The following is a 26,082-nucleotide window of genomic DNA, read 5'->3' as shown; positions in this document are numbered from 1 at the left end:
TAATTGATTTTAATTTAGTAACTAAGAATTGGCCTTAATTGGATAGCTATGTAGTTAGCAGAATTGAACCGCAATATATAAACAAACTAGGGGTGTGCATTCGGGTTTCGGTTCGGTTTTTCACCCTAACCGAACCGAACCCGAAAAACCAAATTTCGCCTAAAACTAAAACCGAACCGAAACCGAAAACCGAACTCAAAAACCCGAACTAAACCGAAAAACCGAAATTATATAAAAAACTGAAAAATCGAAAAACCTTAAACCGAAAACCGAATTTAAAAAACCGAAAATCTGGAGAGAAAGAAAACAGTATAGAAACTTAGAAATTTTCAACCTTCAAAACATAACATGATAAAAATGATAATATCCCTAATCCATCAAAGGCATCAACCAACAAATACAAATATGCAATCAACATTCCACAATAAAAAACATCAACCAAAATGTCTTCAATAGTTTCAACACATTACATCATAAATCCAAAATGAAGTTCCATGACAAGTCTTCAATATTGTCCAAGTGCAAGCAAGTTTCAACAAATAATGGAGATTGATTAATTTGTTGAATCTTGAGTAGACATCAATGCAATACCTACACAAAAAAGAGTTATATAAGTACTATAAATGAAATAATCAATAACAAAAAACTTAAATGTATAAAACTACCTTCTTCTATCTTTTGGACATCTTCAAGAATTTATTCAACACTAAATTTGGAAGATTTGCGAAGCCAATTTTGACCATAAACAAGATACTCGACAACTTTAGGACTTAAAGAGCTCCTAAATGGATCAAGAACTCGGCCACCGGTGCTAAAAGCGGACTCAGATGCTACAGTGGAGATAGGAACTGCTAGAATATCACGGGCAGATTGGGAGAGTACAGGATATTTATATTCATTATTTTTCCACCAATCCAAAAGGTCAAATTTTGGCCCACTACTCTCAATATCCTCCTTAAGATATTTATGTACATCAATACTTCATCATGCCTTGGGTGAAAAGTCTCATACAAGGAACCCACCATTTTCATAGCATTCTTCAATACATCATTATCATCACGTGTAGCATTCAATTTCAATTCAGCATGTCCTACATTTTGTTGGACAATTGGCTGTTTGTAATCACCACACATGTTAACTAATTCAGCATCAACTTCATTTCCAAATGAGTTAGCCAACTCCTCATCGTACATATGTGCCAACACAAGTTTCACCAACTTCAACTTGTATCGAGGATCAACAACAACAGCCATGAAAATGAGCTTATTCATCTTCCTAGGATTCCCCCAATACTTGTCAAATTTTTCTTTCATTTTCTTTGCCATGATACTCAATTCAAAATCATCACCTCTATGAAAGACTTCAACAATGCATGCACTTTGTAAATCTCATGAACAAATAAATTAGAGGTAACATATATAGATCCAGAAATCCTATTAGTTGCCTCGTAAAAAATCCTCAAGAAATTCAACATTAATTTTGCTTTCCTCCAATCTTCCTCTTTTGGCACCCCGTGAACTCTATCTCCATCCACATCCTCATCCTCATCCTCATCATCATCAACAACTTCAAGATCCTTATGCCTTACTTCAAGATCCTTTTTATATGATGAGTCTATCAACTCATACCTATAGAAAGCTTTCTCAAAAGTTGTCGCAGCTTCCAACATGAAGAATGTTGAGTTCCGGTTTTTTTGCTCACCCCTAAAACAAACTGATTTTTTTTTCATTAAACTAATTTTTAATGGTCGTCCTGGCTGCATGGGTTTACTTTAACACTTTTATCTATTAAAAAAAACTAATAATGTTTTATGCATTTATATGCGTTGATTTATAAAGTAGTACTCCATTATACCTATTGAAACCTGAAACTTTGAAACCAAGCCGTATAATCTAGTATTATACTATAAGCGATCATGATTCATGACGGCAGTCACAATACTCCTCTTCGAAACGACAGAAAATTGGATAATAGTCGATACCCTCTAGAAAATTGAGCAATTAATTACACCAATGAAGATAATTAATTTTATAATGACGTTACAGTTGTAATATTTAATTAGCTACGAATTAAGCGTAAATCACTATGAACATTATCATCATTAATTTTATAATGGAAATCAAATTTGCCGATCTCAGTTTGATCCTGATCCTATCTCGATGCAATCGATATAATTTCAGTTGTAGTCTATAAAGCCCCACAACGCCTTTTTTTTCTCTCTCTTTTTTGCTACTTAATTAGTTGAATAACAATCTCATGATTTTGATTCCATATTAGTATTAAAATTGTATTTTCTACTCAGGAAAACTGCATTATCTGAGGAGAGGTTGAACAATGTTAAAGAACATGTCCTAAAAAACCGACTTCTGCATTCGAGAAAATTCCAGTTCAAACATGAGTCCACGTTACGATTCCAGCATGGCGCGCTGTCTCCGTTGTTTGCCAACTCCAGCCAGAGTGTGTTGGAGGAGACCAACAAATCGTTGACTAATGATGTGAAGTTCAATCGCGTAAACTGCCTTGTATGGACACTGCATGTATCAGCTAGAAGCTTCTCTGCTGCAGCGAAGGATCTTGCGTTGGAGGGAACACGGCCTGCTCTGGCCATGGCGTGGATTGGCATCGACGTCCATGCCTGGCACAAAAACATAGCATATCAGGTCTAATGGGATCTTTAGTAATGAATTTTGACTAGTTAGTTGTGATTTGCATTGCATATTGAGAAGCTGGCTGTTATTTCAGGTTGCAGTTTATGCATTGCTGATGGCAGTAGCAGAGGTGGAGCTCTTTCTCTCTCACAATCGTAGCAACAACAATCCTTCCCCGGTTCTCAACATGTAAGTCGAACATGCTCGTCACTTCCATACGTATATGTTTAATTCTTGTGAAAGGCAGTATGAAGGGAAACAATCCCAAATCGCGTTATGATTCTTCTTCCAATTGCGTACGTGTCAGTCTATCTCCGAAGGCAAACTTCTTAAGGGATCTCATAGAAAATCAGCTAAACATGAAGAACCCGAAGCTAGTGGAATGGTTCAAGATGGTGGAGCTTCCACGAATATCTGCCTCTTTCATGAATTTGTTCAAGAAATGGACTATGGAATACGCAGGGAGGTCAGTCGAATGAGTAAAAAGAGTGCTGTCGAATTACAAACTCATAGTGTTTTCTTAGCTGGTTTGAGCTCTGAAGCACAAAGAATTCAGTGGTGTTGCAGGGACGGTCATGGCCATGACGTGCTGTGCAGGTATACGAAAGCTAGGATCAGAGAAACTTTCGTGTTGTATATTCTCAGATTCAATCGCGGAGGCCTTGTTCCAGCTTATGGATGCAACACACAGTTTAGTAACTCTTGATAAGCTGCATTCTCTAGCAACTGAGGCCGGGTTCGAGGAGGATTTTCTGTCCTATTTCGGAAGTAGGTTTCTGCCTCATAAAAATGTTGAAGATGTTGAGTTTTGGATCTGTCTGGTTCATAGAAAACTCTGTGCAGCATTCCATAGGGAAAGTGTCGCTAGCAAGACGCGCATTCTTACCAATGAGGTAACCTTAACTTTTTTTTGTTTGGAACTTTTCAATAATGTCTCATGTAGAAATGATGTTGGCAGGTTGGAGAAAACAGTTTGGCCACTCTCGCGTTGTTTGCTTATCTTGGAAGAGAAACGAGGCTGTTCTTATCTAGGCATGGCATTCGGGTTCTTGACAAGCAAACAAGAGATTTTGTCAGGTATTTTTGTGTTTTAGATGTGTATGGCTTGAGGATAGTGAGTGCGTCTCGTGTTCGTTTGCAGCTACTTGGAGTGCGGTGTCCTGTTCGTATATCCAGAATTCTCAACACTATCTGAATATCAACTCTTAATGGAGGTCTGTTTGCATACATAGTTGATGATCAAATAAGTGATATAATATCACATCAGATGGCTTAGAACTAGTTGTGTTCTAAAACAGGTGATACTCGATGAGATCGGATGGCTGAACTTTTACGCAGCATCTAACAATCAGCTGCATCAAGAGAGAAGGAGATCAAAGCACCCTCCAATTCAAGCAGAGAAGGAGATCATACTACACGCTGTTTTCACTGTGTGCTACGACGTGATTCTAGGCTATGCTCATCGCAGCAATTCTAAGCATCAAGCATTAGGTGCTGATCTGCTAGACTTCTTGCTTAGAAGGTGTTCAAAATGTTCCAATACTTACCAGTTCTCTTCTGACTAAGCCTCTTAGTAATTTTTTTTCTCGGCTGTGAGCAGTCAAGCGTTACTGTCTACGTGTTTGGAGGATTACTGGGTGGCTTATGATGGAACAATGTAAGCTCTATAACACGATCAGCTAATAAAAACGCGTCTATGAGCTGTGTGTGTGTGTGTTAAACTGCATTCTTCTGTTCATTTTCATGCAGTGAAATGCTAAAGATTGTGGAGAAGAATGACCCTGACATGATGCCGCCTGTATGGATGAATGGCACGAAGAGCTCTTCTGCAGTGGATACGCGTTATAGACCGGCTGAAATCAACAAAATTGAAAAGCATAGTCAAAATCAGGTAGGCCTCATTGATCAATCACTACAAATTTTAGTCAAACATGCTGAACGGTTTGCAAGATTGTATCCGAGATTAAATTTGTAGTGTGTTTGGTTCATGAGATTCAGGCTCACAACTCAATCCTAGATTATATCTTGGTATTATTTTATCTTGGCAACTGAACACCACCGTATAGTTTTATGTGTACTTCTTGTGGATTATCAATTTAGAAGAAGAATTTTGACTTAAAAGAGAGGTTTTGCTGGAAATGGCAGGCTATTAGTTCTTCATCTTCATTCCAAGGTGAAAATGAAGCCTTTCTAACTTCATGGCATACTTCAAAACAAAAGGCGTTCCAACGCAATTTTCTCAAAAAGTACACGCGTGATCTTGTAGCTGCAAGCATCGTGAGTCGAATGAAACCATGTCTGAGTTCAGATAGTTTATGTCAAAACTCTTATTAAAGCATACAAACTTAAAATATTCTAGGATGTCTGGATGGGCACACAGCTGCTCTTCGTGGATATCTCGTACACCATGAGGCTCGTGCAGAAGAGACTGCACGGCCATAGAGTGACGCAGAGGGAGAGGAAGAAGATTTATAGAACAACATCAGACATGTTCACACTCATTCCAGTAGCAATACTAATGCTACTTCCAGTAAGCTGGTTTTAGCGCAGTAGTTTTGATCAAAGATTTAACATTTTCTTCGTGTTTAAGACTCTTTGCGTACATGATTACGATCAAGATGAAAGGGGTTGTTCTGTTTGATCAGGTTTCTGCTGTAGGGCATGCAGCTATGTTTGCTGCAATCAAGAAATACATGCCTAATCTGGTATGCATATAATTTCTTGTTGGTGCGCGTTTTTTTTTCAAGTTTTTGCCTTATTTTTGCGTTGTCTCCATTGAATAGATCCCGTCGCCCTACTTGGATGAACGGCTCGACTTGGTGAAGCAGCTGAAGAGAATAAAGAAGATGAAAGTTAGGCTGATTGGCATTGAAGATATTAAACATTTGCCTAATCTTAATTGATAAATTGATGTAATAATATTCCTAATGGGAGATTTACATTTGATCTATGTATCATGTACAGTACAGTGAAGAGTATGCAATATAGTACTCCTACATTACCTGTATATATTGATATGAGAATAATATTTATAGTATGATGATATTAGTAGATTATTTTACATTATGCTTCAAACTTAAGTTCCTATTTATTTTCATTTTTTTTGTAGTTGGTTATTATGCTTTATGGAATATAGTTCCCGCATATATTAATTTGTATTTAGAGTCTAGAATAAGCAAGCAACAAGCTGGAATAGCTCAGTTGGTTAGAGCGTGTGGCTGTTAACCACAAGGTCGGAGGTTCAAGCCCTCCTTCTAGCGTCTTTTATTAAATCTCTTTTATCTGTTATCCTTATTATGTTTTTAATATTTGAGACTTTGTGCTACATTTTTATCTCTTTTTCCTTTTTTTGGGTTATTGTTATGTTGTTCATATATACTTTGAGGTTTTTTCAGATTTTATGTTCATCTTTCTATAAGATTTGTTATAAAATTGTGATTTCAGCTGCTAACTGTGTATTTCTCCAAAATATCATACTGGATGTAGAGACGAAGTCATGTTGGGGGCTAAAAGAACCATAACTTCCAAAAAAATTATATTTTTTAATTATATTAAAAATCATTATTATTAAATTAGCTATAATTGATTGGAAGAAAATTTCCTCGAGTAACAAAGTTAAGTTTAGTTACTTGTGAGTATATAAATTATTTAATTTAGTATTTAACTAGTTTTATTAACAACTAGGTCCACTGAAGTTCGATGTAAAATTCAAATGTATCGTTGCAAAGCTCTTGATTATAAGTTTCTAACATTGCCCATAATATTGGGTTTCGATAGCTAAAAGTGGTCAAAACAGCTTAAAAAGGTTGCTACTATGAAACTCCTTTTTTTAAATTTTTTATTTAAATTTGAATATTTATATATAGGACATACCAATAGAAATGTACGTATGTCAAAAACATTTCAAAAATGGAATCATAAAATGGAATCATCTATTCGTGCATGATATGCAATTGTGAATTAAGGATTTAAGGTGTTGCGTATAAAATGCATTTGGAAATGGAGAAAAGAGAACGAGATATATAACGTATTCAGAAAAAGTGATATTTGATGGGGCGGTTGTGTTACCCACCAAAATAAGTTAAAAACAATATCATAGGCTATCACGGTAGACCTCACATTTCAGATAAGCACTACAATTATTTTATAAATTTATTGCCGCTACCCACCACTCCATATAATTGGCCAAAACGCAACAACCCTAGTCAACGTTTATTCACATAAATTGTTTATTTTGTTTGTACAAATACTTTAATTTTGAAGATAATGTTTTCACACTATAAGCTCATTTTAAATTTTGTTTTTCCCGGATTTCACTCTTAAAACACGTAATCATAAGCCTCTAATCTACTCCAATACAACACGTTATCTTTATTCATTTTTTATTTATTTTTTAAGGCATAGTTGCGACATAATAATCGTGAATACCATCTTCCATGATGAAAAGAGTGTGCCAAGAAGACAAAATGGGATCAAACATGACATAATTAACAATTTCACTTCACCCTTTTACCAGAAAAGCCCAATCATTACACCAAGAAATTGCATTTACAGCTGCAAACACCCCACCATCAAAAAAAAAAGGAAAAGAAAGAAACGGAAAATGAATTCCCATATCTTCCTTTTATTAGAAAAGAAATTTCACATCACAAACAAATGTAGGCAAATCTAGAAATCAGTAGCAAGTGGTGCATGCTCGTGGTGGATGTAAGTGTTGCTGTAGACGAGCCCGGCGAGGCCGCCTCCGATGAGTGGGCCCACCCAGTAGATCCAGTGGCCGGTGAAGTCGCCGCTGGCAACTGCTGGGCCGAAGGAGCGGGCCGGGTTCATGGAGCCTCCGGAGAACGGGCCGGCAGCCAAGATGTTGGCACCCACGACGAAACCGATGGCGATGGGGGCGATTGTTCCCAATGACCCCTTCTTCGGGTCCACTGCAGTCGCGTACACAGTGTACACCAGCCCGAATGTGATGATGATCTCGAACACCACTCCCTGGATCGCTCCCACTCCCGCTCCCACACCGTGGATCGGAATAGCCTTCATTTCCAAACATATATCAATTCGTTCAGTAGCGGATCCAGGATTGGCCAATAAAATGACATAATTAAAAATAAATGATATAATTAAATATTTAAGTGGCGGATCCAGAATTTAAAAAATAAAAAGACATAATTAAATATTTAATAAATAATTGTGTATATTTTTAAAACAATCAACCATAATAGCAAATATATTCTCCGAATACCATCAATTGATTATCTTGTTAATTGAGATATATAAAAATGTACTACTAATAAGAGTTGACTTACCAAGCCACCGGTGACGAAAGAGAGGAGGTATGAACCAACAACGGCTCCCAAAAGCTGAGCAATCCAGTAGAAAAGTCCGGTGATGACGGTAAGCTGGCCGCCGACGACCAGGCCGAATGTGACGGCAGGGTTGACGTGTCCACCGGAGATGTTAGCGGCGATAGAGACAGCCACGAAGAGAGCGAATGCGTGGGCCACAGCGATCGCCACAAGCCCAGCCGGGTCCAGGCCCGCGTTGGCCGTCAAACTGTCTGTTGAAAAGGCACCAATTTTATCACCCATCATAAAAATGTAGTACTTGGATTACAATTATAAAAAGGTACTCCATTTTTTGTTGCAAAGCTAAATTAGTGCGTGTGCATGCATGGCTCTAAGTTAATATTAGTAATTTTTATTTTGTTAAAAGAGTTAAGGAAAAAATAAAAAATTCTTGAGAAAAAAGTTAAAGTTGATGAGGCGTTGAGTACTAACTGAAAGCAATGGCAGAGCCAACGCCGGCGAAGACGAAGAGCAAGGTGGAGATAAACTCAGCGATGTACGCCTTGATGGTGGCGGCGCTGAACGAGTCATCGAAGCGGCCGATAGCGATTCCTGGCATTTTATAAAATTAATTCTTGAAAAAAAAAAGAAAATAGAAAGAAGAGAGGATTATGGTTTTGGGATGAGAGAAATAGCACTTTCTAAGTGGGTATATATACTGAGCCAAACACGACCTTAGCGAAATAGTTTAATATAGGCATCTATTGATTAGTATATACCAGATGCCAAGTCACAAAAGATAAGGGATAAATTAATCCATCCTACGTGGAATATTCTATCCTAAGATTATTTTATTTCAATTTTTATTTTATAGCATCCTTCTAAGAAGTTTTGTAACTAATTGAGCTAGGGTCGACGTTTAGTAAACTCAATTACGATATAAAATTGGTTTAATTCGAAAATAAAATTGATAAAGTGTCGCAATGAACTCACACCCACTCTACTAGTTAATTAATTTGGTTATGTCATGGTCTAAGGTTGTAATGGGCTATTTTAGCAAATGATTAAGATGAACATATTTGAAATTAACAATATTGAGTTTATTTAAAATAAAATTTGTGTGTTAAGATATTACCGACGCGTATGACTTTAGATAACTCATGATTTGAAAAAATATAACTTGGACAAAAAATATGAAATTTGTGACGTGCTGATAATGTCACGATCTTGACAACTTGTGTATGAATAAACGCCAAACTGGTAAACAAGTAATTATTTAATTTTCAAATATATATGGATATTAATTTTGCTACTTTGTAATATTCTTCATATCTATCTTTATTTAAGAGTAAAATAGACGGAAGTTTAAAAATTAAGTAACGATGGAACTAGATTTTTAATTTAAATGCGAAAGTCGACCATTAAATGTCAATTAGGAGTAGTTATAACTAGCTTGTAGTATTTAATTCAATAATAGTTGGATAAAATGTGTAAATTTATCTACATAACCAGCCATAAGGAATAATTTAGAGAGAATGACTCATTCATAACCGCGATATGCTTATATCACATAAACCTATATACATAATCCTATTCAACTATTGGAGCTTGTTTCATAAATGACATAAAATGATAAACTTACATTAGTTACTAAATACTATGGAGTGTAAAACATATAGTATTACCTTATATGGTCTAATTAGGGATGTCAATCAGATCAATTCTATTTGGATAGCATGCTAATCGAGCACGAATTGAAATTTTATCATATTAAAAAACTACTGCCCTAACCTTAAATGTCCGGATTTCAGGTTAATCCAATAGGCCAATCGAGCTAAAAGCTAAATTTTTTACTTAATTTATTTTTTATTTTATAGAATCTTGTGTTTATAAATTATAGATATTAATATATGACGGAGATGTTCGGTTTGCAAGATTGTATCCGGAATTAAATTTGTAGTATGTTTGGTTCAAGAGATTCAATCTCACAACTCAATCATAAATGGATAATCATGGGATAATTAGTCATAGCTAACCTCCTATGACTAAAATAATCTCACAACTCAATCCTACATTGTATCTTGGTATTATTTTATCTTGGAAACCGAACACCACCGACAAGTATACATTCATACTATGCTTACGTTCTACTGGTATAAAATTACAAAAAATATTTCATTAGATAAAAGTGACATTTAATAAATCTTGAGTTGTTGAACAATTTCACATATAATGATTTATTATTTATATGCGTATATATAAATATAAAATATAAATTGAAGGTAAATTATTTGCGTGTAGTTATTTATTTTATCAAAAGTTATCATTAAAATGTAAAATAAATTTAGCCAAACTCATTAAATATAGCCGTTTATAAATTTTGGGCTTCATTGATATTCCTATTTTTAATGCAGAAAAGGGGGAAAATAATACTATAAACAAAGGAATAAATTTGAGTTGGCAATGCCACTAAGTCCATTCACATCCAATCAAAAACCTTGGGTGCTCGCCTAGTTGTCAATAACGTGCAGATTTGAAATTGTCTGGAAAATGATCACGATTGGTCCATGTGAGATTATTAATATTTGATGCCAAAAATATAAAAATATATATATAAATACTATTTCAGATTTGAGATAACCATAAGATGGTGCTGCGACTATGTGCAATCTGGGCCACACATTGCGCCGACCAGGTTCTTAATCTTAATTTAACTCTTGTGGGTTAGTTGGGAAATTTTTTTATTATTATCTGAATAGGATTACACTGGTGATGATTGATAATTGGGTTAGTGGAATCTTGATTTGAAATAAGTGGTCTTTTGTCCATCTAATTAATTTGGACTTTTGTGATTAAAAGATGGAATTTTGTCATTTGTTTCATTGGGATACATAGTAATTTGGTAATTATTTATAGATCCCACGTAAAATTACACTAAAGAGAGAGAATATGAGATTGATTGGTTTATTTTGGAAGTGTTTCATTTTAGATTTATTCTCGTTTCAAAATGTGAAGAATACAATTATAACATTCTTTTTTTTCATGAATAAATGAATATAAATTTAAAGATCGCACCATAGAGGATTCAAATCCGAAATCTTTGACCTCGGACATTAACATTTCTATCGTTTGGTCAATTCACGCACACAATTATAACACTTTCTGATTTCTTATTCAATCAGTTGTATGTTTGCACTTTTTATGATAATTGAAAAAGGTATAGGATAACTGGATAAGTGTAATTTGAGGATAGATGACGTTTAAAAAACGGAAGGAAGTGTACAAAACAAGGCATGATAGAGTTAAAATGCAGTGGTCTAAGTCACGATTTTCATATTGTGGATTCCAATTATATTTCATAATTTTAGGGTATTTTTTTAAGTGCAATCTTATGCAGATGCGCATGAGAAGAATAAATAAGATGAGAAATAAATAGATAATAAGAGAGAAATAATAAGACGATGAGTTAAAGAAACACCTACAACGGGTGTTGTAAAAAGCAACATCGGCGTAAAAAGAGTCGACATTATATCGTAAAAAGTAATATCGTAACGCCTATTTATAACATTGTTGGTTTGTTGCTTGACAATTATATTGTATCGTAAAATCAAATAAACTACTATAGAAGTAGTAATATTTTTGCTTTTTCCAATTCCACTATATTGATTATTTGAAATATTTCAATTTTTTCAATAATTTTTCTATGCATCATTAATCAAATATCTTCACGATAAAATTCAATATAGAAGACAAAGAACTGAAAAAAAAATTAAGTGAAGAGTATAATTTTGAAATTAAATTTAACTATACAGTATTATGATATTTATATATTTAAAATATTGGCATAATACTAATTAAAATACTTTTGTATTTCTAATTTATCTAATATACATACACCCCTAGATACACATATAATAAAGGTTATTTTGACATTTCATATATTTTCCCTCAATATCATACAAAACGAATAAAAACATTAATAAGGCGTTAATTGGGATTTACTGTAGTTCATAAATTAATGAAGTTTAATAATTCACTGTTAAAATTTAATAATTCTTGATTAGTTAGGGTGGCCGCACTATGCAAGCATCCGCACGTCTGAAAAAGCTTAATTAATATGGATAAAATTTAATAATTCATGATTATATAATCACCTTCTTAATTCACTCATAAATGAATAATTGAAATACGTCTGTCGTTTTCAGCCCAGCTAGTCATGATGAGAATCTAAGAATTATTTTATGGAGTACAAATAATGATTGTGAACTGTCAAGTATTATGGCTATATAGTTGCCCAGGTTCATTTCTTGTATTCTCATTAATTGGGGGAGACGATTAATATTGTATTGTTTTGAGATGATCATATACTAGTATGTTTAGGGAAAATTATAATATTTTGAGAAGTGAAATAAAATATCTGATGTTACATTTTTGTTAAGAATTCATGTTGTCATTTAATGATATGCAACGGAAAATATAGACAAGAAATGAATCTTGATTCATAATTAATATTGTACGTCGAATTAAATTTAGATTCATAATTTTAATATTGTACGTCGAGTGTTTAAACAAAAAACTTAGAGATACTTATATATGTGTAGTTTGTTTTCCGCAATTAATTGTATCCTACAAAATAAATTCACTACTTTATATATTTATGTGCATTGACAAGTTGATACAAGATTAATTCATTGGTTGACAGTTCAATCAGATAGAAAGTTCGGTAATTTCCAATTAAAAGTACATAATATTTTTGTCTGGAAAAATCATTTTCTAAACTCTAAACGTTAAAAACTTTTGTTATAATCTCTACAATAGTATCCACTATTAACTCTTGCATTAGTAATTAATTAGTTTGACAAAATGCCTCTTAATGACAGAAGGGCATTTTGGTTAAAAAAAAACTCAAAAATTGCAAAATTCAAGCCAGCGATATTACATCAAAATTCTAATATGTGAGACGATATATTTTAATAATAGGGGCAGTAAATCATTTTATAGCAAAGTTCAGGGACTATCTCTATTGTTTAACTACCCTTTTTTTTATCTTTTTGCAGAATAATAAATGGGCATGGCGCCTAATATCACAAATTTTTTCTAAAAATTTGTTTTGTTTACAAACTTTGAACTTGGCAATATTACAAACTTAAATAGTGATTTAATTCCCACTGACGACAAAATTCGACAACGATTCATTTTATTACATCAAATAAGATATGAATACCACATAAAAATGATAGTGATATGAATACAAAGTACGTAAAAAACAAATATGGTTATCTATCTCATTTTAATGTAGTTGAATTTTGTCGCTGATGGGAAAAATTAAAAAACTACTGCCTCCCTCCACAAAAAATAGTCTTATTTGTGAACGGCACGGTTTTAATGAAAAATTGGTAAAGTAAGAGAAAATGAGAAAACGTAGGTAAAGTAAGAGAGCTATGAAGAAAAAATGGATAAAATACGAGAGAGAAACTTCTCATTTCTAGAATTGTGACTATTTTTTGTGGACATTCCAAAATGACAAAATGAGACTATTTTTTATGGACGGAGGGAGTTCTATATAAGTTTGTGATATAATATGTCAAGTTCAAAGTTCGTAAGAAAAAATAAATTTTTTAAAAGTTTCGTGATATTAAGCGTAAATATCTCTAATAAATTCGAAAACTATATGCATTATTGGATTGATTAGTTTGAAAGTTAATTCCTTCGTTCCTTAAAATAGACCATATCTGTCATTTTTAAGGATGTCCCTTAAAAATAGACTAATTCTATTTAAGGAAATTTGATTTGAGTCTCATTCTCCATTTACAATACTCCAATAACTTTTTCTTTCTATCTCTCTCTTGTTTTACTAATTGTGCATTAAAACACGTGTCATTTTAAATATTGTCTATTTTTTAAAGACAGATGGAGTATATGGCTATGAGGAAATAAAATGAAATTTTTGACATAAACAAAAAGATATCGTTGTTTTTTAAAAAAAGAAAAAAAAAATTGTATTGTCAATCAAAAAGGAAAGAAAGAAATGTTTAATATTTAATTTTAGTATTATACTCCTATTAAATGATACTTTAAATACACAAAAATAGCTAAAATAAATAGTACTACGAATTTTATTAACATAAATAAACAATTCCCAAACTTTTATTTTTCCCCTTATTTACATAAAGTGATAAAACTAGACTAACTTGCAATTCTCATATACAGCCCATACACTTCGTAGGCTTGTGTACATGTTTGAGCCCAATTTAAGAATGGCAACTCTGTTATTTAATAGTATACCACATTATCACATACGTATAAAAACAAAAGTTAATAGAGTGGGATTACCTCTTAGTATTATTTATACAAATAATTTCACCATTAATTTTCATAATAGATAAATAATTATGCACGTAATATATTTCGTAAAGTGGTAAATTAATAGGCGCACCAATGAACTAAAAATATTTTTAGGATTGTTAATCGTCTCAAGAGTTCACGATATGGACTCAGATTTCACAAAAAATGTACTTTGTCAGTATTGTTCTCTATAAAAAAATATTTGGAAACCAAATTATTTATAAGTCTAAATTTATTTCATATTCTTTTGATGTAAACCGTCTACGACAATATTATAATGCATCAATGTATAATATATAGAGAATGGTAATACTATACAAAATGGAAAACACTATTGAGACAAAAAAATTAGGGGATAAAATTTCAATATCAAAGCATAGTAATTAATTTGAATTCCAATTGGTATTGAGTTTTAACTACCTCAAACCTCATCTTGCAGAGACAGGATTTGGTTAATAAATGCACCCTCAACCACAAATGGAGCACCATTTATTGGAAAAAAAGTGTTAGGTTTAGCATTTAAGATTATATGTAGAACAAGATTAAAAAATTTCCTTATCAAATATTGATATAGGACTAAATCCCTAAGAATATAAACTGAAAACTACAACATGAAAGCAAAGTTGTTAGCTTCTATTTTGAGCAGAGAATTAAATTAAAGAGGTATGGGGATCAATTCATCATATTTTGGGCTAATCTTACTTGATTTGTGGAGTAATTGTATTTAAATTCTGTTGGACAAGAAATTTTTATGTACAACCCCGTTCAAGCTAGTTGGAATAAGAGGTGCCCAAAAGAATTAACATGTGTATTTTTTATTTTATGAATCATACATTTATAATAATGTGATCAAATGTTAACTAATTTCTAATCCAGAACTATGAACTTCAATATAGTATATCAATAATATCAACATAAAGATATAATTGTATCTATAAAACATGTAACTTTAAATATTAACACAATATCTACAGTCTTATGTTGATTTACTAATATCTTTGTGATAATTTTAACATACAAACTTGAGATTAGGATTGGAAATTAGTTAGCATTTCAAAAAATTAAAGATGTGAATCACAAGGCAAAAATTAAAATCAAAGTCAAGATTACACAAAATAAAATTAACAACTAATTATTCAATATAAGTGTAGTCTAATACAACCAGTGTGTCTTCTTAAATCTAAACACTTGCATAACATTCTTTTTTCTACATTCATAATCTTTGGAACTTCCACTTCATCATTCACTTCGAGCTCATGATCTTTGAACTTGTCACCATCAATTAAATAAACTATAATTAGCCATGCAATCAAAATTGATCAGACCAATCTAAAACCAATTGGTTCGATTTGATTTAAGTTGATTCATTGGGTTTCAGGTCGTAATGATCACCCCTAATTGTAGGTGAACACATTGGGGGGATCAGAGGAGGAAAACATGACAATTCCTTCAATCAATTAACATAATATAAAATAATCACACGTATTACCTTATAAAACCTATAGCAATTAAATCATCTAGACCTATCTATGTCTATAACCGTTATAAACCTAGATATTAAATCACCTAGTCCTATCCATGTATATATCATTGTTCATTAAAATGTCGAAATATCTATGCATAACTTAATAAGTTACAACGAAAAAACTAGATACAAACTTTAAATTCCATAAAGAAATTTTTTTAGAGTGTCCACAATGGGGGAGCCGCGGCCCGCGGCTCGGTGCGCGGCCCCCCATTGCAGAGAGCCGAGAGGCGGGGCGCAGGGCCGAGAGCCGAGGGCGAGCCGCGGCCGCGGCCTTCACTGCAGCGGGCCGCGTTTCGCGGCTGGGCTGCCGAATTTTTATTTTTATTTTTTTCGAAATTTTTTTATAAATATGAACTTCCATTTCCATTTTTTTCACTTCTTTCTATACTTTCAATCCCTTCATTACACTTCCAATCCCTACAAAAAATGCAAGGTGGAGATAGTGATTCCCCAGGATACGGAGACTCGGGGCCGACGGAACCTACAACAGTGGTAGCGACTCACGTGCATTCGACCTGAATGACGATGTGAGGGATGAGCCCCCCTCGACAATGTCGAGGCGCCAGCGCCCGCAGGGCCAGCAAGCCGCCATCCAGGAAGCTAGAACCGCTTCCCAAGTCTCTCGGGCGAGCGCGGCGGCACCGCGCCCTTCACCGACCGCGGCGTTGGCTCAAACACTGGAGGTGCAGATGATGAAGCAACTTGCGGATAACTTGTCCTTGTACGAGAAGTCGACAGACCCTATCATGCCAAAGATGTACTACGACCTCATTCTTAGATTGAGGTCGAAGTTGGGCTTCTCCGATGGGTCGGAGACGGGCGAAGCTAGCAGCAGTGGGGGCGGTGGCGGCGGGCGAGAAGGTGGTGAAGAAGATGTGCCGGATTCCGATGACGCCACCGAGTGATTCCGATGACGCCACCGAGTAGGAAGCGGTGGCGTTTTTTATCTTTTTATGTTGTGTTTTTTAAAAAATTTCGTTGTAGAATTTTCCCCTATCAATAGTACGACGAAAATTTGACTCTAATTCGTAACTTTATTAAATTATGTTTATTTCCCAAATTATTAGTCTACTAAAATTTAACATAGTTAAATTAAAAATAACAATAAAAAAAGAAAACAAATTAAATTTTTTTTATAAAGGGCCACATTTGGTGGCCCTTGTTAATTTTGTTAATATTGTTACTTTACCATTGCGGAGGGCCACATAAGAGCCACGAATAGTGGCCGGGTCACATTTGGTGGCCTTCAAGGGCCACCATTGTGGACACCCTTAGGAACCTTTTGCATATATAATTTCCATGGAAAGGTAGATAAATTCATTAATACTATGGAAAGCCTTACGTCTCACAAATAAATGCACTAATTGTATCAGTCACCAACCTTACTTGAATACTAATAAATCCTACAAAACCCAATCTGCACTATAACATTTAATTTTTGCCCACTAAAGTGATTTCAAATGCCAACCTTCTATCCTACCCAACCCCTTCAAATTAATAGCCTCCGATTTCGAGCGCTAATATATTGTATTATCATACACATTATTGTGTGCATTTTCAAAGTGCAAATTAGTTACATTGTGACCAATTGTTAATGAAAGCTAAATTAGTTATTTTCAATGGAGTGGCTAAAACTTATAAATTATAATAGTACAAGGTAGGTTTTGAAGGGATTTGGTTCTTAATTTAAATACTATCTAAAATGTTTTTATGATGCAACTATTGTTACCATGTTAGTGGACTAATTATTTATCCATTGAAAAGTACTAGTATTCTTATTGTAGCAAAAATCCTAACCTAACAAAATCTGAATGATTTGTTAGTTTAAATATGATATTGATATAAATGAATCGATTTATTCATTAGTGATTTGAGCTGGAGTTTGCAACTTCTTGGGTAGTGAACTTGAGACAAAGTTCATTATTGGAATTAGCAAGTTATAATACTTTAATAAAAGAAGGAATATTTTTTTATTCCACCAACTTTGCTAATGTATCAATTTTCAAAAAAAATATGAGAAATAAATTAAATACTTTAATAAATAAGAGAGAATAAATACACTGAAATTGCCTTAATGGGCTTGAGGGTATTTTCATCCAAATTTTTTTGAAATAATGAAAAAGCAGTTCAAACGACATTACATCGAAGTTAATGAACCACATAAGATATTTTCAAATGTTGTGGACTAAAATTGATATATTGGTAAAGTTAGTGGATAAAAAAAATGTTCCCTCCTAATAAAAATAAATATAGATTTTATGAAAATACAATACTACCTCAATCCACAAAATAGTCATATTATATTTTTTGATTGTCCATCAAAATTAGTCTCTATCTTTTTGTGATAAGTTTTTACACTAATAAGATAGATCTCATTTTCAATTAATAATATGAAAACCATATTTTCTCTTGATCTTTCTTACGTTACCAATTTTATATTCCGTCGAGATTATTTTTGTGTATGGATATACTAGTAGTATTTATTTAAAAATAGAATGATGAATGATAATAGTACTTCAACCATTCATCCCATCTTGAGAGTTGTTTTCCATATATAATTTTTAAAAAATAATATTTATTAAATTATCGTTTATAATAGGACAAATGATATGAAAAGAAAACTATATCCACACTAGATGAGCAAATGAAGTAATCCATCATTTGAAAAAAACAAAAAAAGAAAACACAAATGCATGTTTCATAAGCATTGAGATTTGAGCATCATCTTCGATGGAGCTCTACTCCGACGAGAATGTATGGCAGTTCGTCGACGAGGAGAGGAAAAACATAAACCTCCCACGAAGATTCTCCTTCGGCGGCGGCGCCAACAATGCCGAATTCCCCGATTCCCACCTCTCCTCCGCCCGCACCTCCTGCGCCTCCGCCGCCTCTCTCCCCCTCTGGAAAATGAGCCCCGAAACCCCCTGGACCCGCTCCCCTCTCCCCTCCTCCCCCTCCCCTCCCCTCCTCTACCACTGCCTCGCCTCCCTCCACCGCAGCGAGGGCGACATCTTCTCCATCACCGTCACCAACGACTTCATCTTCACCGGCTCCTCCAGCTCCCGCATCCACGCCTGGAAGCAACCCGACTGCACACAAACTGTTTGCTTAAAAGCCTCAACGGGACAAGTCCGCTCCATCCTCGCCTCCGGCAACCTCCTCTTCACCACCCACTCCGACTTCCGCATCCGCCTCTGGGACCTCTCCCTGATGCACTACTTCCGCCCCAAGAAGCTCGCCACCATCCCGCGCCGCCCCTCCCTCTTCTCCTACCACACCAACCGCAAGAGCCACCACAAGAACACCATCTCCTGCCTCGCCTACAACGCCGCGGAGAAAATCCTCTACACAGGCTCCCACGACCACACCGTGAAGGTGTGGAGCGTCTCCGAGAGACGCTGCGTGGAGTCTCTCACCGCCCACGAGGGGCAGGTGAACGCGGTGGTCGTCAACGAGGACGACGGCTGCGTGTTCACCTGCTCCTCAGACGGGACGGTGAAGATATGGAGGAGTGTCTCTAAAGAGACTCCACACATCCTCACCATGACTCTCAAGTTCCAGCCGTCGCCTGTCAACGCGCTCGCGCTGAGCAGATGTGGCGACGACTGCTTCCTCTACTCAGGGTCGTCGGACGGGCTGATAAACTTCTGGGAGAAGGAGAGGATCTCGGGGCGGTACAACCACGCGGGGTTCTTGCAGGGCCACCATTTCTCGGTGCTGTGTTTGGTGGCGGTGGAAGATTTGATCCTTAGCGGCTCAGAGGATGCGACGATAAGGATATGGAAGAGGGAGGAGGGGAATTCGTTCCATTCTTGCTTGGCGGTGATCGATGGCCATCACGGGCCGGTGAGGTGTCTGGCGGCCGCGATGGAGAGTGATGAGACTGTGAAAGGGCTGCTGGTTTACAGTGCTAGTTTGGATCAGACGATGAAGGTGTGGAGAGTGAAGGTTTATCCATGGGAGAAAGGGGAGGATGGGGAGAATGCCTGCAAGATTAGCCCTGTTTTGTCGCCTTCATGGGTGGAGAGGAAGATTCAAGCCACTGATTACTAGATCATCATCTCCTTTAAATCCATCTTTCTCATTTTGATTTTGTCACTAGTGTTGTAGTAGAGATGAATGAGTCAATAAATTAGTTATGTTATGTTTATAGATTGTTGTATATATGTTTAATTCCACTTCACCATCGTTAGCCTAGGAGAATTCATTGTTTTAGTTGCAACAAGAGTGTTGTGCTACTAAAGCTCTGCCCCCGTTGATATGTTCTGGATCCGTCACTGGTCATAACTTAAAATGATACTCTGCTTTTAACACCAAGAGAAAAATTATCAAAAAAATGTGGAACTATAATGAAAAAAGAATGAAACATTTGTATAAAATAGAAACGCTTGCGAAACAGCCTGAAACTAATAGATCTCCACTAGTACTATTTTACAATAATAATTTGCAGAGATTCCCTTTCTATTTGAATTTTTGTAGTAATAAATATTTATGTCCAATTAATTGTGTATCGTCATTTTATTATGCAAATACAATAATAGAAGACACTTCCTTTTCTTGTAAGGAAAAGAAACAGGAAAAAGAAACCTGTGATTGTCTTGCATATGAAAATTCAGATATTAAAAACATCAGAATTGCTTTGCATCTGTATAGGATATTCAAATATATCATTTAAAGAGAATAGAATAAATCTTTCTCCCAATTAAAGAAGATTCCTTATGATATGCAAGAATGTGCATCATGATTCTGGAATCAATCCCATTTAGAAAATACAATATCAGGTTCAATTTGTATGTAAATTCATAAAGAATTGTAACAATAGGTAGTAGTATGACACAATCGACGATCCACCTTGATCAACCACAACCTTAATTATTTGAACATATTAGATAGAACAACACATAACATCTCATAAAATCAAAGAATAATCTATTTATTGCAATAAAACAAGCAACATGGAAGTAAAAGTAAAACAGCCAAAGAAGTGATGCACCCTTTTGCCTTTTTCCATTGTCTTTTCCACTCTTTGGAAAAAAAAACACACAACTATACCATACTTCACACATTGGGTGACCACCAAAAACCAGGTGAAAGAAATATTCCATAGATTTCCTCAAAGTCATAAATTATGAGGATTAATTTATCCTTCTCCATTTCTTTCATATCATAATGGTATGCCTTGGAATCCTGTTTGGCTGCCGGCCCCATTCTCCCAAGTCGTACGTATTATCAGCCCTCATCATCATCGCCATTCTCGTTTGCCTCAGATTACTATGCTTTTCTATTATCCGCCTCTGGAAAGGGGACAGTGCAGGAGACCGAGATTCTGAATCCCAAGCCCGATACGCGAGCTAGCTAGTGCATTCAGGGGTGGCTTCTTCTTGTGAGACTAGCCGGATTGATAACCTCTTCTTATTTACTGACTTCCTAATATTGTATAGCTTGTATGAAAATCAATTGATTACTTTTTTTTTTGCGGCGGTTTCAGGTTTTCTTCAGGTTTATGTGATTGATGAATCATGAAATAATTGGTTTGTTATTCACATATATGCATGTAATGGACCTTAGGCAGTAATCCTGCTAGCCTCTTCAATCTTGGTTTAGTAATGACATCTGCAAACTGCAGAATATGGTATTGTGTCATTATTGAGCGTACACTATATAATGGTTTCACTTTAGTAATATCATTTTCTGTATTTTTGAATATCAATTCTTATTCAATATCATAATTCATAAGTACTCCCAAAACAACATCATTCTCAGATGCAGTCTAATTGTCCAGCCCATACATTATTCTTCTCTAGTTTAAACTGTACGTATCATTTTCCATTTGTTTGGTCCTATCATTTTTTCGGTATTTTTGAATATAAATTCTTATTCAGTATCACAATCCATACAAAAACAATATCATCTCTCGTCCATATATATTTTAACATTTACTTTGTTTAGCAATATCATTATTTTTTAGCCCATGTAATATCATTCTCTAGTTTAAACTTTATCATTTTTTACGTTTGTTATATCATTTTCTCTCAAATACTATATCATTTTACATCCAACACCGTATCATCCTATATCTATTCGACTATATAATTCATTTTAAATAATATGATATATTGAAGGAAAATTGAAAGTGTTACCTACATTTTTTGCTTCCAAATCCATAATTTCAACAATGTTTTAATAATTAACATGGTTACAGTTATATATAGTGGAGTACTTATTAAATAATTATCAGACAATTAATAAATTGGTACCTACTTATTTGGATAGTAAATTAGCCCCTAAATCATTTATTTGCGTTCAATTATGACTAGTTAAAGAGGGGTGTGTACGAGGGTAGCATCGTAAATTGATGAACTGTATTTTTCATAATTATTGTTATTTAGCTGACAATATCTAATTTATTTTAATGTCAAATACAAGAATAGTACTCCTTACGACCCCTTCTGTAATTTTATGGTTAATAAGAGGTGAATCTTTAATTAGCATGTAGTTTGGGGGCAAAAATATCATATGTGGAAAACTTAAACCAGATAGATTAGGGATGTCAGTGTAACCCGCAACCCGTGGGCTGGCCCGAATAGCCCGCCAAATTTATAGGGTTAGGGCCGGAAATTTCTAGCCCGATAAAATCAAAACCCGATTAGCCCGCACCCGATTAACCCGCAACCCGTTAGGGCCAGACCCGAAAACCCGATGGGCTGACCCGAAAACCCGATAAAATTTCTATTATTCAATATTTTTACTTATAATTCGACACTTCATTAATTAATTTTATAATATATATAACTAAAAAAATAACTTTCAATTTTATATTAAATATAAAAATTATATATTGAAATTTTTATTAATATAAAAATTGATAAATAAATTTAAAACTTCAAATTCACTAAAAAAATATTTAAATTTCTAAAACATACATTAAAATTTCACAAAATATCTCAAATATTAGTATTTGATCATGTTTATGATTGTGTTTAATCATATATCTCAAATATCTCATAATTAAATACTTTACATTTAATAAATATAACTATTTTTCATCATTATTTATTGGATTGATCGCATGTTAATTTTATCGGTAGCAACCCGATTAACCCGTTGGGCTAGCCCGAAACCCGAGCTTTTAGGGTTAGGGTTGAACTTTTATAACCCGAAAGAAATCACAACCCGACTAGCCCGCACCCGATTGGCCCGCAACCCGAGCGGGTTGGCCCGAAACCCGATGGGCCGGCCCGATTGACATCCCTAGATCCACTCATTTAGTTTGAAGCTCGTCGCTTTCCCACACAGTAGGCGCACGCAGTGAGCGTGAAAATGAAGACAACGCACAATCTGCTCGAAGGAACGGTCTCCACTCGCCGTCCGCCTCACGCCTCCGAGAACGGCAGCGGAGGTGAAGAATTCGCCGATGAGTCCAAGACCCGCAAACACATGTCCATCGCAATTCGGATCACAAATTACTTGACTCGAACGGGCTACCTCTGGCCCATTCTCGTCTCGGCTTTCGTAGTCGTCATTATCTATTCTCTAGTTTCCCGCTCCCTCGATTTTGTGCCAGCGTCCTCCTCCTCCGGCATCTCGCGGCTCTTCTTCCCGGTCGATGCAGTCGAATCGGATTTCGGAGCGCTCGGCGTTCCTTGGTGTAAGTTTTCATATTTTATGGATCATTAGGTTTAGGGATGCGGTGACAATTGAGGTCTGATTTTTTATGTAAATGTCAATTTATTATTAGTTCGAAAGGTTAAGTGTATATCTTGTTAAGAATCGTAAGAATTTAGGTTTTGTTAATGGTTATTACTGTTGATTTTTCGATTATTTGGTGTAATGCTTGGGAGTTCTGGCTTAGATTAACTGAGAGCTTTCTTTCACGGTGATGTCGATCTGTGTTAAACTGAAATATGAGAGATTCGGAATGAAGTTGCAGTAATACAATGTTGATGAATTAGGGCAAAAAAACTGAAATCGGATTGAATGTTCGTTATCATAGTTAATAGTTGGTTTGCTAGTTTTTTGTTGAAGATCGGATTTAGCAACTTTTCATTATTTAATTGTAGATATACTTAGATTGCTGGTGCAGCTAATTGCTTCAGCTGAGATTATTAGGCAGTGTTGCAAGTAGGTTTCAATGTTGCTTAGTTAATTGTATAATCAGCACATTGAGTGTTCTTTTATCAGAAGTTGAGAACCATTTGGAGGTAATAGAGATGTATTTGGAAAATGCTAAGATATAATTCTTTCGTTATGTTGTCATTCTCCAGTGCGATGATCTTATTTTCATGTTTACCATATTGATTTTTGAATTTAATATTCTGGAAGAACATAATGTTTCATTAAGTTGTATATGCATATAATTGTTATCCTTGTCAAAAGGCAGATCAAAACATGGAAAAACTGTGGAATGGACACCAAAGGATTTGCTCCTTGGGCTTGAGGAATTTGTGTCAATCTACGAGACCCGGCCAATCAAGAACAACATGTATGGCATGGGTTTTGATCACAGTTTTGGACTTTGGTTTATCACAAGATGGATGAAACCAGATTTGATGATTGAGAGTGGCGCCTTTAAGGGGCATTCGACATGGGTTTTGAGGCAAGCCATGCCTGATACACCTATTTTGTCTATTACACCTCGTCATCCAGAGAAGTACCTGAAGAAGGGGCCTGCTTATGTTGATGGAAACTGCACTTACTTTGCTGGGAAAGACTTTGTCGACTTTGGGAGCATGGACTGGGAACGAGTGTTGGGGAAGCATGGGATTCAAGATCCTACACGTGTCCTTGTGTTCTTTGATGACCATCAAAATGAACTTAAGAGGTAAGTATAGGTTAATCAAACTCAGTAACACACAATGTCCATGAATCCTATGTCATGTTCTGATTTATAAATCCCTATCTTGACTTAATAATTACTAGATTAAAGCAAGCAGTGAAAGCCGGCTTCAAACATCTAGTTTTCGAGGACAATTATGATACTGGAACTGGAGATCATTATTCCTTAAGGCAAATATGTGATCAACCGTACATTAGAGGTATTTCGTTTATGTCATAAATTTCTTGGCAGTATTACATTCATATTTTCTGGTGCATGCATGAACATGGAGTTGTCTTGTTTCATTCAGGTGGTGGGCATAGCTGCTTCAGAGACAGTGATGAAGCCAGGATAAGGTATAGAAGGAGGAAATTCTGGGAGAAAGCAGTTGATACGGACGAGTTGTGTGGGCCGGGAGAAGCATGGTGGGGTGTGAGAGGATACATGCGCGACGACTTTAACCACAGCAACAAGGCAATCACCTACGATGAGCATTTCCAAAATAGCAGATTTGTGGAGTCAGTGTTGGATGTCTACTGGGAGGTGCCCCCAGTTGCTGGCCCTTCACTTACTCATCAGACAAGATATGAACCCGCACGGGCGCCTAGCCCTATTGTCAAAGATGGTCGATTTGCCTTGTTTCAACGGCTGGGCTTAACACGATTCGAGCCCTCTGTGTTCAACGGGTACACTCAAATGGTGTATGTTCAGGTATCTGAACTGGAAACATAATCCTTGCTACTTATACCGCGCTTATATCTTAATTTGTTTGTCTTAATGCCTATGTGGCTTATAACTTGAGTTTGTCGATACTTGCCCGATCCGTCTCTCTTGAGAACTTTTTCATTTTTGTTGTTTGTAACAGATTAGTTTTCAGGCTATGAATACCTTCCACAATATATTTGTTATAGAATCTCAGTGCCTTAGTATTTATTTGAACCTCTGGAAATCGTATATTTGCTTGATTTGTTTTATTCGTTGGTTCACGTCGTATTCTATTTATTTATGGCGTTGTGTTCTCTCTTTCTCGCTTCACTTTCGATTTGCAATTTTCTCCAAAATTCGTGTGTAAATTACACATTGAATGCCGCTGTAAATTACAAATAGAGAATATTGCTATAAATAATAATCACACATTGAATGCCGTTGTAAATTACTCCCATAGGAGTCCTATTTAGTTATGGCATGCGTTTTCAAAAATGTAAACAAAAGTGGATTGAATAAGTTAGTGGAATATGAATCCTACTTATATTTATTAATTTTAGACTAAAGGCTCAAAATGGTCCCTAACATTTGACGTTTTTTTGATTTTGGTCCAAAATATTATCTTTTGGATTATTCGGTCCCTCACATTTAAAATCGGACCACATTTAATCTTAAATTGACGGAATCGTTAAAATTTGACGGAGTGTCACAGTCAACGCGAATTTAATCAATTTTGACCAGATTAATTTTTAT

The 26,082-nt window shown here is 35.2% G+C and overlaps 3 protein-coding genes and 1 non-coding gene across 4 annotated transcripts; 3 read left to right on the top strand and 1 right to left on the bottom strand.

Moving 5' to 3' along the window:
* Positions 1 to 5,834: 5,834 nt before the first annotated feature.
* On the top strand, positions 5,835 to 5,908 carry TRNAN-GUU. The gene has a single exon. It is a non-coding gene; the product is annotated as a tRNA-Asn (tRNA).
* Positions 5,909 to 7,127: 1,219 nt separating this feature from the next.
* Positions 7,128 to 8,629, bottom strand: LOC121742723 (aquaporin TIP2-1-like). Its single transcript, XM_042135960.1, has 3 exons — positions 8,429 to 8,629; positions 7,958 to 8,208; positions 7,128 to 7,685 (listed from the first exon to the last, which is right to left on the bottom strand). The coding sequence occupies exons 1-3, from the start codon at positions 8,553 to 8,555 to the stop codon at positions 7,317 to 7,319; spliced, it is 747 nt and encodes a 248-aa protein (XP_041991894.1). The 5' UTR covers positions 8,556 to 8,629; the 3' UTR covers positions 7,128 to 7,316.
* Positions 8,630 to 18,453: 9,824 nt separating this feature from the next.
* On the top strand, positions 18,454 to 19,959 carry LOC121811436 (protein JINGUBANG-like). The gene has a single exon (XM_042212290.1). The coding sequence runs from the start codon at positions 18,540 to 18,542 to the stop codon at positions 19,860 to 19,862; it is 1,323 nt and encodes a 440-aa protein (XP_042068224.1). The 5' UTR covers positions 18,454 to 18,539; the 3' UTR covers positions 19,863 to 19,959.
* Positions 19,960 to 23,093: 3,134 nt separating this feature from the next.
* Positions 23,094 to 25,598, top strand: LOC121742480. The gene is made up of 4 exons (XM_042135622.1): positions 23,094 to 23,457; positions 24,186 to 24,630; positions 24,729 to 24,844; positions 24,935 to 25,598. Exons 1-4 carry the CDS (start codon positions 23,130 to 23,132, stop codon positions 25,354 to 25,356), a joined length of 1,311 nt encoding a protein of 436 aa, XP_041991556.1. The 5' UTR covers positions 23,094 to 23,129; the 3' UTR covers positions 25,357 to 25,598.
* The last annotated feature ends 484 nt before the right edge of the window (positions 25,599 to 26,082 follow it).

Source organism: Salvia splendens, chromosome 7 (genome assembly GCF_004379255.2).
Source record: "Salvia splendens isolate huo1 chromosome 7, SspV2, whole genome shotgun sequence".
Lineage (NCBI taxonomy): Eukaryota > Viridiplantae > Streptophyta > Magnoliopsida > Lamiales > Lamiaceae > Salvia > Salvia splendens.
This window is presented reverse-complemented; position numbering and strand designations above follow the sequence as displayed.

Coding starts and splice junctions, on each gene's coding strand:
- LOC121742480 (XM_042135622.1), top strand. CDS start 23,130: ATGAAGACAACGCACAATCTGCTCGAAGGAACGGTCTCCACTCGCCGT. Junction 24,631..24,728: donor CATCAAAATGAACTTAAGAG/GTAAGTATAGGT, acceptor AATAATTACTAG/ATTAAAGCAAGCAGTGAAAG. Junction 24,845..24,934: donor TGATCAACCGTACATTAGAG/GTATTTCGTTTA, acceptor TGTTTCATTCAG/GTGGTGGGCATAGCTGCTTC.
- LOC121742723 (XM_042135960.1), bottom strand. CDS start 8,555: ATGCCAGGAATCGCTATCGGCCGCTTCGATGACTCGTTCAGCGCCGCC. Junction 8,209..8,428: donor TGGCTCTGCCATTGCTTTCA/GTTAGTACTCAA, acceptor CCTTTTCAACAG/ACAGTTTGACGGCCAACGCG. Junction 7,686..7,957: donor CTTTCGTCACCGGTGGCTTG/GTAAGTCAACTC, acceptor TTGGAAATGAAG/GCTATTCCGATCCACGGTGT.
- LOC121811436 (XM_042212290.1), top strand. CDS start 18,540: ATGGAGCTCTACTCCGACGAGAATGTATGGCAGTTCGTCGACGAGGAG.